Source organism: Micromys minutus (assembly GCF_963924665.1).
Source record: "Micromys minutus genome assembly, chromosome: 16".
Taxonomy (NCBI): Eukaryota; Metazoa; Chordata; class Mammalia; order Rodentia; family Muridae; genus Micromys; species Micromys minutus.
Genome location: NC_137985.1, coordinates 53,895,859 through 53,914,912, shown reverse-complemented (window position 1 = coordinate 53,914,912; position 19,054 = coordinate 53,895,859). Strand labels below are relative to the sequence as shown.

The following is a 19,054-nucleotide window of genomic DNA, read 5'->3' as shown; positions in this document are numbered from 1 at the left end:
ATTCACTTGTCCCATGTTTTCACATAGCAGACCACCGAGGGAACATGTTCACTGCCTGCTGTGTCTGCGTCTGCGTCTGCCAGGCTGGGTGGCACTTCCTGGGTAGAGAGGAAGTTATGTCCCAACTGGCAGCTGATGGGCTTGTGAGGCCCTGTCAGGAGTGACATCCAACATCTATGTGGTGTAGACTGCCAGTCGCTCAGACCTTGCTCCTGCTTCTCTCCCTTGCCTGACCTTGGCTTGTCACCCCATAGGACATTCCCGTAAACACGCCTTCCATGCTGAGTGAATGCATGTTAGGCATGTGCTCTGCCACTGGACGTCACCCCCAACCCCAGTGTGCTTTTACATTTTTGATTTTTGAGACAGGGTCTCAGTAAGTTGCCTGGGCTGCCTTTAGACTTCCGACCACTGTGACTCAGCTTCCCAAGAGGCTGTCTGGTATTGCAAGCTTATACCAGTGGGCCTGGTAAAAGGTGAGAATTTCAAGAAAGTGTGGCAGGACTTGGCAAGCCTTTGAAGGGCATTGTGTCCCTCCCTTTCAGCCTGATCTCATAGCTGCTTTCACAGTTTAAATAAAAAATAAATTGTCCCCAGATGTTGGTGTTTCTAGAACATTCCTCATATCTCCTGATCTTACATTAACTCCGTCTAGGAATAACCCTGAAACCTAAGAGTCTCAGAATCAGGTGGTATTTCCTAGAACTTGAGAGAGAACTGCTTGCAGCACTTTATGCTCAGGTGAGGAGGGGCCTGTGTGAGAAGCCTCTCCAGAGATGGGAAACCTTGCTTAACATGGCTGATTCATAGCAAAGAGAGAAACCAGACTTAGAACCTCGGCCTCAGCCACCATATCCACCTGGAGACTAACGGTGTCCCACTCTAGAAGTTAGGCTTGCCATTTGCTGACCCTTCCTTAGCTCTGGTGTCCTTTGTCACTGTCAGATGACCATGAGCCTCTCTGAACAAGATGCAGCCTCCTTCCTGCAGAACTAATGTATTAAGCTAGTTTATTTATGAAGTACTTGGTATGATACCGGCTTGTGTGAAGAGCTGCTCCAAGTTATTATCTCTTTGAGGCGAGGTGAGGCAAGAAAAGCTCCTTCTGAAAAGAGAGCCTGAAGCAAAACGGGACTGCCCAGAGTCCTTGATCTCATGCAAAGGACAGTGGGAAGACACAGGTACTAGGTGCTTTGCACATAGTAGGCACTTTAATAGAAACAGATCTGATGAACAAACTCTTCCTCCTACAGTGGATGCACAGGGGAACCAGCTGGTCAGTGGTAGTGAGGTTGGAGGTCTCTTCATGTCTCAGGCTAAGAGGAATCAGTCCAGACCAAGGAGACCGGGTGTGTTTGGGGCCTTTCCCATGAGCTACGTTTTGTGTCGTGCAGAAGGTATCTATCTTCCTTAAAGACAGAGGTGTTTCCATGGGTGGGGTAGGGTGGGTAGGTCTGTTCTCTCTTTAGGAAAAGGCTGCCTCCTAAGAGGTGAAGGGCAGCTAGGTTAGAATTTGACAAGATTCTCCATTTCATCTCCCACCCAGCTGAGGAAGCAGAACACTGTGGCTAATGTGGGGTGCACTGGGGTGGCTCAAGGGGCCATACCTGATATGTAAAGCTGCCACCCATGTGTTACGGGTGGAGTTTGGAGGGAGGCCTTGGGTAGGAAGAAAGGAGGGTGTCTTCCTCATAGGCCTGGGCCTCTGCCCCTCCATGTTTCTTCCCAGGTGGTGAGGTTCTCTCTCTCAGCTGGTATGTAACACCCCTGTCCACTGTTGCCCACAACCCTAGTCCTGGTAATGTGTACAGTTCGAGAGGCTGTTCTCTGGGTCTGGGCTAAGCAGCTGGCTTTCTTGAAAGATGGGCTGCAGCCATATGAAGGCCTATAGCAGGGTGCATAGGGGTGAGTGGAGCCTCTGTCTGCCACTGTGGAGTTGCCTCAGTGTACGAGTGTCTCATGTTTGAGGGTTTCAGACCAGGGCTTTTGAGAGTAGAACACCGTTACGGCTCCCTCCAAGCTCTCTTCAGTAGACGCTCACTCATGGCTTCATTTTCCTCACGAGAAACAGATACTCTTGGCCATGCTGAAATGTACCCATGGTTCCTGAGCTCAGAGCATCCCACAGGCCTCCTCTGTACTCAGTCCCACGTCCAGGCCAGATCCTACCAAAGCTAGCCATGTCTGCGAGTCTCTGACTGGCCTCATCATTGAGACGAGCCACCATGTTCACTCTTCAGTGTGATGCAGCCTCAGCTCCGGAGAACGGTTGATACTAGTTCGGTTCCTCTCCAGCTCAGGCTGATTGACAGGTTTTGCTGTTGCTGCTGCTTGGGATTGCTTTGGGTTTTTCTTTTTCTTTTTTTTTTCCCTTTTGTCCTGCAGGAATATTGAGAGTTCTGAGGCTTCCCTGTCTACATGTTGTTTCTTGTGGAGAGAAAGGCCTTTCTGAAGGTGGCCTCACACACACTCCTTAGTCTCTTCTGTAGGGATGATTCCTCAGGTATGTGCCGTCTTGGGCCCTGAGGGGCAGACTCGGGAGGAAGAAGGTAGTGTCTGCACGCATCATAGTAGCATCTCTCCCTGATACTGTGGATGCCAGAAAGTTCTAGAAGGTAGAGTCAATAGAGACCAGTTGAGTGGATTGCTTTGGACCAGATGACCCCTGGCAGAGACCCATCCATCAGTGAACGGCAAGGCTTGAGTGAAAACACTCACTCTCCTCCAGCCGAGGTCCTGCCACTCACGCCTGCTCTAGGACGCTGCCCCCAGAGGTCTGTGCACTTTCTAGGCTAGTGAATCTGATGCTGATAAAATGCCCAGTTGTTGATAATCAGTTGGGTAGATGGATGCCAGTCTCTCTGTAACCTTCCTGACAAGAAAGAGGTATCCAGAGAGACAGCTGTGTTTCTTCCCTTTGACCAGCAAGGCTACTTATACAACAAACCCCAAGAGAGTGGCATTTCCCAGGGGTCTCATGCTGAGAGGCTGAAGCCCTGTGCCTCAGGGGCCAGAGAAGGAAGAGTTGTCACACAGTTCTGACAGCTTGTCAGAGCACCTTGCTGGAGAGCCCGGGGATGCTGATCAGTGACCCAAGCCGGGCTGCTTAGCTCTGCACATTTCTTACCTTCTATTTAAATATAAACCTTGAATCAGGTCCCTGAGGATGGACTGTGGAGGGGGGACATCTTTATGCATTCCTGTTCCCAGTGTGGTCACACTGAATAACTCCTTTCTGCTTTCAGTATATGCTCTGGCTGGCTGTATCAGAGCCTAGCTTGCTAGGATTGCCAGGGCCCAGCATTTGACCTTACCAGCTGTCCTAGCATGGCCCATGTCCACCTGCGCCTTAGCCACAGGTGTGACTTTGTCAGACAAGCTTCCTCATTTAAAAGAACTGCAGCATCTTCTCCCTCTCCCCATCTCCCACTCCTGTTCTTTCCCCCATGTGTCCCTGGCCAGCCTCTTCTCTTTCTCTCTTCCTCTCTACTCTCTCTTTCTGCCCTTCTCTGTTCCCCTCTTTCTACTCCCACCCCCTTTTCTAGATCCCAATAAACTCTTTCATACTAAGAAAACAAAACAGAAGAAAACAAAACAGCACAAAACAACAAGAGAAACAGAAGAACTGCAGCCTCAGCTTCCCTGATGCCCCACTTTGCCCAGGGAATCTGTCAGTCCTCTGCTATGTTAGACCTGCTGCTTGTTGAGGGAACGTTTCTGCTGGCTGCCTGTGCTGTGTGTCTGTGGATTCTTTGGACTCGATTGGCTGCAGGGCAGCCTTAGGTCCCTGTGTGTCTCCCACACCTTCTGAGATACAGTGTACCTTTCTGTTCTGTAGAGTTGTTTGTTTTTCAGACAGGGTTTCTCTGTGTAGCCCATCTGCCCTGAAACTCTTTGTAGACTAGGCTGGCCTCAAACTCACAGAGATCCACCTGCCTCTGCCTCCTGAGTTTTAACAATATGGCTGAGAGTTTTAATAATATGGCTGTGGTGTACTTCTAACCGGATATGTTCTATTAATACCACACCCATTCTAGGTACAAGAGGTCACCTGGGTCTTCTTGCCCACCTGGTCTCCTGTCCCAGATGGGCAGGAAGTTTGCTTAAGTCAAATGGTAGAGTTCGTAGGGACTTTAGGATGGAAGAGATGAAGAATGAACCACAGGATGGATGCTGTGGAGGCCTCAGTGTGGAATAGGTAGTGTCCTGGAGCCCAGCAAGGGAGCCTCGAAGCCACTCCGTGCTCAGCAGTGGCCTCTTCATGAGCCCAGGCTTTGACCAGGAAGCTGTCTAGCCTAGGAGGCCAGCTTACACAGAATGGCGTGCTCATCCTCTTCCGATGGGTTGTCCATCTGTCTGAGGCCTCTGTGTTTGGAACTCTTGTCTCTTGCTGGAGGAGTTCCTTGCTGTCAGATGTCAAAGTGCCTCCATGAACCTGCTTTTGGTTTGGTTACTATTGGAAGTTCGCTCTCTTGAACAGATGATCCACAGGGATGTGGCTCTAGCTGAGTGAGAGAGCACATGTGTGAGCATTGGGGCAGGGAAACTCCTTAAGACTTCCGGGCCTCGGCCTGGAGTAGGCCACAGAGCCTAGGAGCATGTGTGGCTCAGTGGACAGGGCTCTGGCTTAGCTTGAGTGAGGCCATGGAAGAAGGAATGGGGTGGAAGTTGGGACTGTTGCTCTCCGAGCTGTGTTGTTTGGATGTTGCTAAGGTATAGTGAGGGAACCCTTGTCCTGAGCCACCTCTTCATGTGAGTGTCACTGACTTGCTCAGCACACACTAACTTGCTCTGTTGCACTGGGGACCCTGTGTTATCTCTCTGGCTTCTGACTCATAACTATGGAAGTCAAAACTGTGCAGTTAACACAAAACCTCACTTGCTCTACTGCCTCTCTCCCTCCCCTCCGCTCCCTCCCACCCCGGCTTTCCAAGTCACAGATGCCCACTTTATATGTTTCTCCTTTTGCCTTGGGAGCTGTAAGGTCGGCTTTGCTAGCAGATCTCCTGATCTGCTCTGTCTGCTGATGGGCTGTGAAAATCTTCTCTGAAAGGAAGGTTGGGGGGAGGAAGGGAGGCAGTGAGGAAGGGGAGGAGGAAAGAAAGAAAAAAGAGAAGGAAATCCAACCCCCAGGCACGCAGCCCGCCCACTCAGAAGTGATTCATGGCTTGATTCAAGCAAACCCAAGGGAGATGGGAGGCTGGAGAACTGGGAAAGGAGGCAGGAGGCGTGTGAGAGGAAGACTCAGCTCCTTACTGGTCTCTGCTTCACGGAAGAAAGCTTCGAGGGGTGTGTTGGAGGGGTAGGGAGAGTGTGTGCTGGGGTGTGTGTGTGGCAACAACAAAACACAGACAAAGAATCCCTGTCAGAATTGCTTGTTTGGTGAAGTGAGTTGATACTGAAGTTTCCTGGCAGAGAAGACTTGAAAATTGCCCCGGTCAGGGGGAAATGGCTGTCAGTGTCCTACCCTTGTTTCGAAGGGAACAGAGATAGGCCTTCACCTCGAGGTCCTTAGGAATGGAAGGCCCAGTTTGCAGATCACTTTCTTCTCTGAGGAAGAAGCCTTGAGAGCCTCTAACAGTGGATAGATTCCTCGGCTCTCCTTCCTTCGTTTCCTGTTGGGCTCTATGCTCGAGGTTGGCACACCTTTTTCTCTAAAAAAACACCTTTATGCCCGCTGTGCCATGTGGTCATAGGAAGATAAATAACCCTTGGGTTGTACAGGACTCAGGCTTCTGTACTTCATCTTAGTCTGTCCAGGTGACATGCCACACCAACTAACCCATGTCCCAGAAGGCATTTCAGAAGGTGCGTGTCCTGAGGTTGGTCTAAGAGGAGCTGAGCTGATCAGAGGGAGGCCTGAGTCCAGCAGGGTGAGAAGTGATTAAGAGCAGGAGACCTCCAGTTCTGAGCCCCTCTGGAGCGTGAGGGATGCTTTGTTTTGTTTTTTTTCCTACAGGGTGGCTCTTGGTAGCCTAAGACTACCAGGTTGCCAGGGTTTGTGAGCATCCTGGATGTCCTGTGAGTTATCTCTTAGAAGACTAAAGGGCCATCTTCTGTCCAAATCTGGAAGCAAGCTGTCTTAGGGTTTCTATTGCTGTGAAGAAACACCACGACCAAGGCAACTCTTATAAAGGAAACATTTAATTGGGGATGGCTTACAATTTTAGAGGTTTAGTCCAGTATCATCCTGACGGGAAATATGGCAGCATGCAGGTGGACATGGTGCTGGGAGGTAGCTGAGAATTCTACATTTTGATCTGCAGGCAGCGGAAGAGAGTGTCCATGAGCCTGGCTTGAACATTTGAAACCTCCAAGCCCACCCTTAGTGGCATACTTCCTCAGTGGTCACACCTCCCTATGAGTCGGGGGCATTTTCATTCATTCTACATCAGGAACTTTCAAACATAGCAGAGTGGCCACCTGGCTGGTTTTGCTAGCCTGGCTGCATTCCCTTGGCTTGAAGTGGGCACAACCAGTTTAGATTTTAGCAGCATTTTCCATAGCTCAAAAATCCTGCAGTCCTGATGGTACTGGAGAGTTGAACACTTGTGGACACAGTGCTTGGAGGGGAAGCCAGCTTGTAAAGCAAGACTGTGAAGAAGAGCTCTGACTCATCATCCTTCTCTTCCTCTTCTCCTCTTGCTCCTCTCGTCCTTTTTCCTCCCCTACCTCTTGTCTAAAATTTATCCTGTTGCTTCTTATAGGGACAAAGACACTTATACCAGGGCCAAAGGAGGTGGTCTGTGGGTTCAAACAATCTATATGGCAGTCGTGGAAAATGGGATTTGGAAGTTAGCACCCAGGTTGGACAGCAAGCCCTGCTTCTCGTGTTGTTGATGACACTGGATGTGACCTAACACCATACAGAGTTTTTACTTGAAAGCAAGAATAGCGTCCCTACCCAGCATACCCAGGGTCTTTGTATTCAGTGAGAACTTCTGGACAGCATCTGCTCTGAGGTTCGTGTTCCTGCCAACCTGTGCCTACCCACCTACCCACCTACCCACAGACCCGCCCTTCACCCAGGGCTCTCTAGGGAGTGGGGAAGCAGACAACTCTGGTGATCCTCATGTCTAGATTTTCCTGTGAAGATGCCTCTGACAACAAAGAGAGTAGGCGGGGGGGGGGGGGATGTCTTGCAAGGCACAGAAAGTAATGACACTTTCAAAAACGACAGGAAGACCACATGCACATGGAAGCTGAACAACGCTCTCTACTCAATGACAACTTGGTCGAGGAAGAAATAAAGAAATTACAGACTTTTTAGAATTTAACGAAAACGAAGGCACAACATACCCATACTTATGGGACACAAGGAAAGCAGTGCTAAGGGGAAAACTCACAGCTCTGGGTGCCTGCAAAAAGAAACTGGAGGGAGCATGCACTAGCATCTTGACAGCACACCTGAAAGCTCTAGAACAAAAAGAAGCAAATTCATCCAGGAGGAGTAGGCAGGAAGTAACAAACTCCGGACTGAAATCAACCAAGTAGAAACAACAACAAACAAACCATACAAAGAATCAACAAAACCAGGAGCTGGTTCTTTGGGAAAATCAACAAGATAGATAAACCCTTAGCCAGACTAACCAGAGGGCACAGAGACAGCATTCAAATTAACAAAATCAGAAATGAAAAGGGAGACATAACAACAGAAATCAAAGAAATCCAAAAAAATCATCAGATCCTACTACAAAAGCCTATACTCAACAAAACTGAAAAATCCAAATGAAATGGATAATTTTCTAGACAGATACCAGGTATCAAAGTTGAATCAGGATCAGATAAACCATCTGAACAGTCCCATAAACCCTAAAGAAATAGAAGTAGTCATCAAAAGTCTCCCAACCAAAAAAAGCCCTGGACCAGATGGGTAGAGTGCAGAATTCTATCAGACCTTCGTAGAAGACTGAATATCAAAACTCTCCAAACTCTTCCACAAAATAGAAACGGAAGAAACACTACCCAATTCCTTCTTTGAAGCCACAATTACACTTATACCTAAGCCACCAAACCCAGACAATATTGCTGAGGCCAAGAAGTGCATGCTGACAGGAGTCTGATACAGCTATCTCCTGAGAGGCTCTGCCAGATCATGACAAATACAGAGGTGGATGCTCACAGCCAACCATTGAACCGAATGCTAGCTGAGGTGCAGTGAAGCAGGGCGACGCACAGGTGACTGCTGATGTCCCATCCTCCAGGATCGTCAAGGGCAGGACAGTACTTAAACCCTGGCAGAAGGAATGGTCCACTCTGCAGGGTAACTGGCTCAGATGCCAGAGCATTGTCCAGTGGCTGCATTCCATTCAGCATTGCCTCTCGCCATGTGTGGGGTAGGGTCTTTAGAAGACTTGAAGCCTTAGTTTCCTTCACTGTTGCTGTTAGTCCTCCACAGGTTAAAAAGAAGGCTCATCCCTGTGAGAGGCCAGTAGTGTGGGGTGGGGAGCGAGGGGCTTCACTCAGACCTCCTCACTTCATGGCCTGGGTTTCTGAGATGCAGCTGGGGTTCAGATGAAGAAGAGATGCTGATGGAGCACATGGTGACAAAAGGTGCCCTTCAGCCCTCATGCGCCAAGCCCGTCCGTTTTCAGCACTGGTCTGGACTTGAGTGGGCCTCTGCCTTTCAGAAGCTCTGGCCATTGGGGAGCTCATGAAGGTCTGAGCCAGGCAGCTAGCAGGGGTTCAGGCTGGTTGCTGTGTTGGTTTCTCATATGGCTGTGGGCCTGGTACTTGTCCATGCCGAATAGGTGCTGAGGTATTTCTGGAGTTTGTATGTTCTGTCCTGACCTGTGACCCCTTGCTGTCCCCCACATGGTTGCTGGACCGTAGTATTATTGTGAGGTGGGCTCCAGCCCAGCCCTCTCACCCAGGCAGCACTGTGGCTGACTTCATCCTCACCATCGTCTCCAGCCTCTGGCATGTCTGCATCTTTGGCTATGGTTCCCACCACCATTTTGGGACACTTTAATGGTCTCATTTGGAGCCAACGGGAGGAAGCTTCATTTCCTGCCACAGGAAATTGTTTGGCTGGGGAAGAACATGTTTAAAGATTAAAACCTTCTGTCCAGGGAGCTGGAGGGAGATGTTAGAGAAAGATGTTTAGGGTCAAGCACGAGGAAGACACTGGGTGTGGAAAGAGAACTCAGTCACAGTTGGGAAGAGGGTGTAGAGATGGCTTCCTGGGACCGCCTCTCACCAGTCTTTGGGCCCCCGGGAGGAAGGCAGGCCTGGTTTAGAGAGAAAGAAACTCGTGAACACAGCCTTCTCTGTAACTGAGCATGCTCATGGCAACATGAGCTCACAATGAAGACTTAATTACTGGATTTACTTAATGGGCTCCAAGCCATGAGAGGGTGTGTTCTGGACACATCAGCTGTGTTAAATCCAGCACCTGGACCGCCCAGTTCACTCACTGTTTGGTAAGTGTTGGTGTGCATTCTGAGTAGGACAGAGGGAGGAAGGAGGATCAGCCCAGACTTTGAGGAGGAGTTGCCATAATTATTTCTGAAGAAGTGAATGAGATACTGTTGTCATTTGGATTGTGTGTGTGTGTGTGTGTGTGTGTATGTGTGTGTGTGTGTGTGTGTGTGTGTGTGTGTGTGTGTGTGTGTGTGTGTGGACTCTATACCTTAGAAGCAGAGACATGAACCAGATGACTGGCAGTCATGTGCTCAAGAACTGTAGAGAGTGACTGTCTTCCAACCATGAGAGCTGGCCTCTTGCTGCAGCCTTGGTACAGACTCCTGTGTGGCTCTAGGGTTCGTTTGGTCTTTGCTTCAGACCGGCATAGGGGTGGGGTGCAATGAGACACCGAAGATTTGTGCTATGAACCAAGCAGCATGGTGCTGGAGGAGCCACTCTGCTGATCTGCTGTGAGCTTGGAGCGGCTGTACGAAGCTTAACAGGCAGCAGGAGGACAGGAGGTCTCATGGTGCCTGCTCCTGCTATGTTCCCAAATCACCCAAGCCAGGAAGGCTGGGCTTCTTACTTAGCCAGGCCTGGGGCGTGGGATTGAGGCAGGAAGGAGCCACAGTAGGTTACTGACACCTGATGTGTTCTTGCTCTTCCCAAGGCTGCACACAGTGTCACTTAGGCCTTCTCAGAGTCTGGTGATGGGACTTAATATAAAGGCTGAGGTTCTAAGTGGTTTGCTCAAGTTCACAGAGCTCCTGAACACGGGACCAGCAAATCCAGGCTTAGGCAGGTCCGAAGTCATCACCCCTCACCTGGCATTGTGCTATAATTTACAAAAAAAAGTTACACATGCCCAAAGTGTACCGTTTGGTACATCTCACCATGTATCTGTCCATAAAATCATCACAATCAAGATAACAAACAGAACCTGCCTCCTGCTGCCCTCTCCTTCACCCGGTAAATCTGTCCCTCCCGACCCTCGAGCATGCTTCACTTTCCCAGGCAGACGCTGCGTTTCTACCACTGCTTGCTGGGCGGCGATGCATGCCCGTATTCCCAGCACTTAGTAGGTTGAGTTGAGAGGACTGTACAAGTCTGAGGCTGGCCCTGGGGGACTATGCTGTACCAGTCGTCGCCAATGCTAGAATGACACCCATGTCAAAAATAAAATAAGCGGTTACAATGTTACACTTTGAAAAGAACAACCCAGTTTCTTTCACTCATGGGGTCAACCTGCTCATTGCACCACAGGCCAATAATCTTTTAATTGTTGGTCACTCTTCATACATGTATACATATACATATACATAGCATGAGTGCTACTTTCATCGAAGCAATGTACCAAAGTCCTCAAAACTGACCAGCACAGTGTGACCCAACAGAGGCGGCCAACAGTCACGTACACATGGAGCGTTGACTTGTATCGAAGGTCCAAAGACACAGCAGCTGAGAAAGGTTGATCTTTTAACAGGTGGTGCTGAACCTCTGGGAGACCCACAGTAAGAAAAAATGAACTTCAACCTGACAGTTTCAGGCCGTCCTCTCTTCAGCTCTGTAATTACTGTTTTCAGCTGTAGGGGCTCCTTGGTCTGGGCCTCATGGGAGGGGAGTAATTACATCCTTCCACATGCCCTTAGTCAGCAGTTCTCAGTGCCTGTGACCCAAGCCTAGCACTGACCTTTGCCCCTCCCTATTCCAAGCCAGTGGCTTAGAGACTGTTTGGACCCTGGCTGGCTCTGGTTGACACATCTGGCCAGCCCCTCTTTTATAAAGTACTCATAAAATCTGTTGAATTCAGACCCATAGGCACCCCAGGGACAGAGAGACAGTTTGCAATGGCTCTGTTAGCCTGGCCTAGCTACTAGAAACACCATGTCCCTGACCCGGGGCTCCAAGGACAGCCTTCTTGTGGAAAGGGCAGTCCTGCCTCTCTTACTCTATGCTCGACACCCCACCACCTCCCAACCACACCCACCTTATTGTAGGGCCTGTCATTTTCACATGTTACATGGATAGACATCACACGTGTACATGGATGGACATCACACATGGACATGGACACAGTCCACATAAACATCTCAGAGACCATTTACTGCTTTCAAAGAAGAGTGGGACTCCCTGCCAGGTCAGCCCTCCTGAACATTTTGTCTCCTCTTGTGGTCTTGTACCTGGCTTCCACCCTGTCCAGCGGTCACCTCTACAAGGCCAGACTGGTCACCTCAATATCTAATTGAGCTTATTTCAAGAACACCCCCTTCCTTGAAAGTTGCTGTGCTGAGAACGCTGGGGCCTATTGAGTGCAAGACCTCTTTTCCAGCCTAGGAAAGCCTCAGCCTTCCTTGGTGGGCCTCCTTATTTCTTCTAGGAGCTGGGACCCTGTCGGTACTCAGATCTCCTGGTCCCTTGTGTCTGGGGGAGAAATGACCGTGAGAGGGTCTGCCGGCAACTTTGAACTCCTCAGGAGCTGTTGGGGGCTGGACTTCGGAGAAGGCAATCCAAATCTGCTTAGCTGACACCTTCTGTCCCTTCTTTGCCATGGCAGGTCACTGGATGGCCGGCTGCAGGTATCCCATCGGAAGGGGCTCCCCCATGTCATCTACTGCCGCCTGTGGCGATGGCCCGACCTGCACAGCCACCATGAGTTACGGGCCATGGAGCTCTGTGAGTTCGCCTTCAACATGAAGAAGGATGAAGTGTGTGTAAATCCTTACCACTATCAGAGAGTAGAGACTCCAGGTATGTCAGAATGGCCTTGCCTTCCCCCTCCTACTTACTCGGGAGGGTCTCAGAAGCCCTTGGGGGCTGAGACCTTGGTGCACTGGCTCTGATCAACATCTGTTGTGTCTTCCTTGGGGACAGTTCTACCTCCAGTGTTGGTGCCACGCCACACCGAGATCCCGGCCGAGTTCCCCCCACTGGATGACTACAGCCATTCCATCCCCGAGAACACTAACTTCCCTGCTGGCATTGAGCCCCAGAGCAATATTCCAGGTAGGCACGGGTGGCAGCAGACATAGCCAGGAGGCAGGGGTGGTGCCATTTCCCCATCTTCTCCATATTGTGGGCATACAGCAAGCAGGCTCTTGGGCCCTGGTTCTGAACCACATCCCTGCCGGGAACGATCGGTGGCTGGAGCTCCTCTAATGATGTTTTTCTTGGCACAGGAGACCCCGTGACCCTTCTGCTGGGCCTCAGTGCTGTCATTTATTTTGAAAGCGGAAATAGCAACACCGTGTCTCTCTTGGCCCTCCCAGCTCATGAGGCGGGCACGGCACACAGGCGGGGTCCCCAAAGGGTAGGGGCTGCAGAGGGTGAGGTGAAGCAGCAGGGGCCCTGCTAGTACCTTGAGCTTTGGAGAGAGGGAGTTGAGGCAGTAAACAGAATGTGCTCAATTGTCAGAGAGCCAGTGTTTCTAGAAGCCCCTCATTTATATGCAAATAATGTATGAATCAGTGCCAGGCGCTCTGGGCATCCAGGGAAGCTGTGCTTGGCCACGCTGGGGCCAGTTGGGGCAACTTTTGCTTTCGGGGCAGCGATCCAGCTGTGTTCCTTTTAGAGAGTTCTAATTTGGATGTGGCTTTCACTCTGGGTTGGTTTACTGGACTGAGGTTGGCTGTGGCCTGTGTCTTGGGTCAGAACAAATGCAAGCAGAGGCCAGCTGTCTGGCTTCTCAGATCCTTGCAGGTAGTGCTGGTCTCCAGGGGGTAAGTTGTCTACTCCCTGTCAGATGGCAAACTTGGAGGACTAAGGCAGGGTGGGGAGGCAAGGCGGAGTTCTGAGAAACAGATCTCTGAGGGAGCCACCACCGAATGGCACTCTTGCTGGGGAGTTAAGCCACATCCCCTAAAGCAGCAGTGACCGGAGTGGCCAATCTGTGCAGGGACAGGCTCAAGGCCACAGCTCCTCAGGGGACAGAGATGGTGAAGCAGACATGTCCTAAAGCCTCTCTTCTTAACCTGACCTTGAAGGATAGAAACAAGTCAGCTAAGTTGTGGTCTTAGAGCAAGTGACTTCAGAGATGGGGTCAGTGTGTTAGGATCGGGTTGGGAGGCAGGGGCCCAAGCATGGCAGAGTCCGGGAGCTAACACTTTTCCCTTGAGGTCCAGCTTTCTTCTAGGTGCCCCATACCGGGAGGTGGGACGAATGTATGTTATACTGGCGACCAAACGGAGTGCTAGAGCTAAGGCCCTACATCCATTTTAACAGAACTGCCTGTTCGTTCTTTTTTACTTCCCCAGAAACCCCACCTCCTGGCTACCTGAGTGAAGATGGAGAAACTAGCGACCACCAGATGAACCACAGCATGGACGCAGGTCAGTGGAGTGGCTGCAGCCTTGTCCCTCCCTTCTGCCTCTCTGCGTTCTCCCTGTCAACTGTCTGTCTATAGAGTAGCATCTCTCATGTGCCTCAAACATCCCTCTGCAGTAGAGACATAAAGTAGTTTTATTGACAGTGTAGCCTATCCCAGATGTTCAGGTGTTAGGCCACCTGGGTGTGGTGCTGCAGAAGGTGGGCTCGAACACTTGAAGCAGTGCAGGAGGGCAGGGAGAAGAAGATGGATGGAGGGACAGTCTTTTCTGGTGGCCAGCAAAGACACCAGTATTGACTTATTTAAAAAAAAAAATCGTCCGTCTGTCTGTCTGTTGGTCTATCTACCAACCAATCATCTGTCTTTATGGAGTGGCCAAATGCGATCAGTGTGTCCCTGTTGGGAGGGACTGAGCTAGTTCTCTCCTGCTATGTTCCCAGATGTTTCTCATGTCATATGTTACGGGACCAAATTGGTTCCAAACCAGCAGCTTCTTGAACAGAGCCCCAGCTGCCACACGGGACCTGTTCTGCATTGCGTATTGGGTGAGGAGGGAGAAAGGGACCCAGCAGCTGTCCCATTCCCACGATGGGCTGCCTCATGCTTAGACTGCAAGAGGTTGTGCAATCCTCCAAAGGGTGAAAAGGGATCACATGTGTGCTAGTCACTGGGGTGTTGCACTTTTAGGTCAAGCACACCCCCCCAAACACGCCCATCCAGGCATGTGGCTGGCAGCACAGACCCAGCCGGAATGCATAGAAGACCTTCCTGTGCTCTGTGCCAAGTGACTGCTGAAAACTTGCAGCCCTTGGAGTGCTGGCATGGGAAGTGAGCCAGCTAGGCAGCCTCTCTCCAGCTGCAGACCTCACGGGCCTGCTTTCTCTTCCCCTTCTGTATGCGGAGGTAATCAGAAAGGGGCTGGCCATGCATGCTTTCCCTGGTTCCAATCTGCTTGCTCCCTCTGCTTCTTCCATTTCACTGTGCTCTGTCCCTCTCCTGTCCCTCTCTCTCCCTGCAAGGCTGGGGTGGGGGGACAGGATTTGTGTACTGGGGCCAACCTAGGCACGGGCAGGAGAAGGTCTCTTTTTCTTCTTTGTTTTTCTTCCAAGTAACCCATTTGGCTCCTAGTTCAGTTGCTCATGGGTTTGGCTTTCCTACCAGCTGAGAAGTGGAAGTGTCTCTGGTTAGAGGGTCACCCAGGTCACCCTCAAGTCTTCCCTGGCAGCACGTGCATCCTTTTGACTAACTTTAGACCTTCACAATTTGAGCTACCACAAAAATAGGAAGCAAACAACTACTGAATGCTTCTTGTATGCCAAGCCCAGCATTAGGGTTTTTGTTTGTTTGTTTTTAATGTAACCGTCTAACTTAATTTATACAGGTCATTAGATGATGACGTCTCTACTGTGTGCCAGGGGGAATATTAAGGCCCAGCAATGTTACTATAGTTTTGCCAAACCCAAATGGCTTATGTGCCTATGCAGCGAGCTGTCCAAGGCCCATTATGACCTCTGAAATTGTTCATTATCTCTCCACCAGGTCTGCTGTCCTCACAGGGGAGGAAGCCTGTGGCCCATTCTTGGCCCTTTTAGAGCTCAGAGCTCTGCTGGGGTGAAGTAAAAGAGCCCCAGGGACAGCCCAAGGCAGCTTCAGGGCTTAGCCTCATGGTCTGGTGGATGTCAGGGGGTGGGGCGAGGCTATAAGACATTCATAAATAATTATGTTCCAAAGCACATGGGCCTTCAGGAAGGCAGACCAGATCCCCCCTCCTCCTACACACACACACACACACACACACACACACACACACACACACACAGAGAGAGAGAGAGAGAGAGACATACACACACACAGACACACACACATAGAGAGAGACATACACAGACACACACACAGACATAAACACAGACATACACACACAGAGACACACACACACACAGACATACACACACAGAGACACACACAGACACACACACAGACATGCACACACGTTTTCTTGGTAGCTGGAGTAGAGAGAAGATCAGAGCATGAATTAGGTAGTGTTAGATTTTTTCCATGTGCCCCCTGCCTGCCTCGTACAAAGGATCAAATCAGCTGCTGAGTTGCAGCATTTCTGAGGCAGAGGCAGATCCCTGAGTTTTCCTGAGGGTGATCTCCAGGTACCTGAGAGTTAGACTGTGAGTCGGGCAGTGTGGGAGGGCCTGAGGCTACCCTCCACAGCCCAGGGCTGTGCAGTACAAGGACAGAGCTCCCTGTCTTTTTCATTTCCTTAGGATAGTCAGTTTTTCCTGAGAACAGCTGTGTGAGCCGGCCTAGCTGGGCCCATCATAGCCTGGAGACTCGCTTAGGTGCTAAGGTGGTTGAGGGGGCCTCTAAAGCTGCCTTCAGTCTGTCTATTCCACAGATAGGATGTTATACCTAGATGTGTAGTGGGGAGCTCATGAGGCTAGGCCCAGGTGCCTAAGACTCAAGGCTTGGACTAGGGTCTCCTTGTGGCATGGTGAGCGACCCTGCCTTGATTGTGGAGTACTTCAACAATGTCTTACAACTCTTTCTCACCTTGCAGGCTCTCCAAACCTCTCCCCGAATCCGATGTCTCCAGCACACAATAACTTGGGTGAGTAACTATTCATCCTTAAGGTGGAGACTGCCTCACTCCTGGCTGTAACTCAAGTGATTGCCTCAGTGGGAAGGGGCGGTGAAGGTGAGCCCCGCCCCCTCCTTTACCATCAGCCCAGCTCAACCCTAGGGGTTTCTGGTTACAGTGATCCTTGGGTCACCTCAGAACAGGGAAACCTGAGATCAGTGGCCTGTAGGAAAGACTGTCTATGCTGAGGTTCATATTTCCCCCTGGGAAGCGCTCAGACGTGAGTGAACGAAAATCTCCCGGACCTCAGGCCCAGGAGACAGGGGCCTCGGTCAGCCAAACACGCGTGTGGCTCGGGGCAAAGCCACAGGCAGCTGCCCAGACTCAGCCCTCAGAAGCTTGTTTCAGACTCGAGCTGGTATTTCAGCTGAGTATACCGTCTCATAATAACTTGTTATTAAAACAGCAACATATAAGGAATTTGGGGAGAAAGCAATGTGCCCACAATCTCACTGCCTAGCACTACTGTTTGTCTGTCTGGTGGGAGGGCAGTGGACACATATGCTCTATACCACCGAAACCGTGGCCTGTCTTCCTTCCCATTCCCTGCCTCTGTTCCTCTGAAAATGTGTTTCTCCATTTGGACCTCTTGATTATCACTGTTATCTCGCAGTGTTTTTATCAGCTGACCCCACTGTTCCCATAACAATGTTCAGCTGTTGGACTGCAGGTCACCGTTCTGAGGGTCACCCCGCCAGCCTGTTAGTATCCCTCCAGCGTGGGAGAAGGAGGCTTTGCAGAAGTCCTTGGGGCTAGAAACGGCAGAAGGGTTCAAAAAACAGATGAGATGTCTGTTTTTTTTTTTGTTTTAAGAAAGGTAGCTTTTGATTTTTCTGGTTTGTAGTTTGGGGGGAAAAACAACTTAAGTTTGGGTTCATAGGGTTGGGAGTGTGGAGTTAAGGCTGGCACTTGGTTTTTTAGTTCAGGAAAAGCAGCTGATCATGGTGAAACCCTTCGGGGTGGAGTACATTGGACAGGCTGTGGTGCCCATTTGTTTCAAGACCTTGGCAGATATCAGATAAAACTCAACATTTAGAATATTGGGAGACTGGTAAAGAGCCTTTGAAATATGCCGATGTGTGGGTGGAACAAAACACGGCTTTGAGATAGTTTAAAGCTTTGTAGCATAATCTGAGACCCTGGCTGAAGGTCATATCCCTGATAGTGGAGGTACTGAGCTACTGAAAACAAACTGAGACTAGAAGCCATTAAAGGCTAATTGTGAGCTTGACACTGGGCTTCCCGCTTTGGGGTTGCTTTAGATTTATTTTTGGAGCCGTTTCACCCCACTGTGACCAGGCAAGCACCACTGTGGCAGATACTTAACAGCTTCACCTCAGATCACAGTGGGTCAATCTGAAGGTAGCAATGGCCTTGGGCCAGAATTCTCTGGCTAAGGAATCCCTCAAATGCTTTCAACCCTTAGACTTGGGGAGAAGGGCTGGGAGGAATGAGCAAAGAGCAGGGTGGGCACAGGGTGAGTATTTCTTGGGATCTCTTCAGGATACCCCAAGGGCTTCTCTTTAGTCATGGGCAGAAGCATGGTAGCTTTCACGTCACAAGTCAGAGAATTAAGTGGCTAAGAGACCCTCTGTACTCAGCCATACAGCTGCCAACAGAGAAACTGGCTTTGTATTTTGGCTTCCTCAATCTATATAGTGTAAAGATGTCAGGGCAGAATCCATATGGTGTATACAGAACCATGCTGAGGACAATACTTAGACCTTCATAGCCTGCTCACGTCTGTGCTCACCTGCGGTGCAGAGGGAGCAAGCATAGAGGCGGGGGCTGTGTATACGTGAGAGGAAGCCATATGCAACGGGCTAGGCAGACGCAGCAATGAGATGGGGGTAGGGGGTACGCTAAAGACAGAAAAGCAGGTGTGCTCAAAGGAAGTCAGCAGTGTGGTGGTCATTGGCTGGCACAGGCAAGGTGAGGCTAAGCCCTGAACGACACCTCACCCCTCACGTCCCGGCATGAGGTTGCTAACATGTTGGAGGGGCTGTGGTGGGGTCTTCATGGCAGCTTCATAGAGGTAACTGGGCCCCTGTGTTGAGTATACATTTGATGAGAAGTTACTGGAGGAAAACCAGAAGGAAACCCAAGTAGTTGATGGCTACCCTGAAGGGTGTGAAGTAAGAACACTTAAAGAAGTGGCTGTAGGCCTGTGTACACAGGAATGAAACAGACCATGGACAGGCCTGTCTTCACGAGGTGTGATGAGCCTGGAGAAAATGCCTTACAACCTCCCTGGGAAGTCAGGGAAGCTGGGGTCCAAGGCACAAAGTTGTAACCATTGCTTCATGTTTGCCATTGATCCAAGGGGAAAGCATTGTTAGAAGGCACATGGTGCCTATGTGAAGCTCTTCCCAACCAAGTCCTAGGGTGGGTAGCATAGAATACCTTCAAGAAAGGGAGAAATTCCATTTCATAGTCTTCCCACAAACAGGTGGCTGCTGGGAACTTCTCTTTCTTACCCACTGATCATTCCATAAGTCCAATAAAAAAACCACTGAAAGGCTTGTCTGACATCATGGAAGTAGGTAGATCGGCAAGAGAGGAGCCTGCTTATTTCTGAGAGAGAGAGGCAGAGAGACACAGGCTGGTCTATAATTGAGGGAAGTCAGGATAAGAACTCAAAACAGGACAGGAACCTGGAGGCAGGAGCTGATGCAGAGCCA

General features: G+C 50.2%; 1 protein-coding gene across 5 annotated transcripts in view; it reads left to right on the top strand.

Annotated features, from left to right (window-relative positions):
• The window catches only part of SMAD3 (SMAD family member 3), a 103,447-nt gene that overhangs the window by 70,903 nt on the left and 13,490 nt on the right, over positions 1 to 19,054 (top strand). For 2 of the 5 annotated variants that reach the window (XR_013975365.1, XM_080930039.1), the window contains exons 2-5: positions 11,960 to 12,153; positions 12,277 to 12,408; positions 13,656 to 13,730; positions 16,293 to 16,343. Coding sequence is in view for 4 of the 5 variants with exons in the window: in XM_080930039.1 (XP_080786165.1) it covers positions 11,960 to 12,153; positions 12,277 to 12,408; positions 13,656 to 13,730; positions 16,293 to 16,343 (452 nt within the window). In the remaining variant the exon portion in view is untranslated. Of the gene's footprint in view, positions 1 to 11,959; positions 12,154 to 12,276; positions 12,409 to 13,038; positions 13,122 to 13,291; positions 13,441 to 13,655; positions 13,731 to 16,292; positions 16,344 to 19,054 lie in introns of those variants that run through there. The other 3 variants (XM_080930041.1, XM_080930042.1, XM_080930040.1) reach the window with 3 other exon arrangements.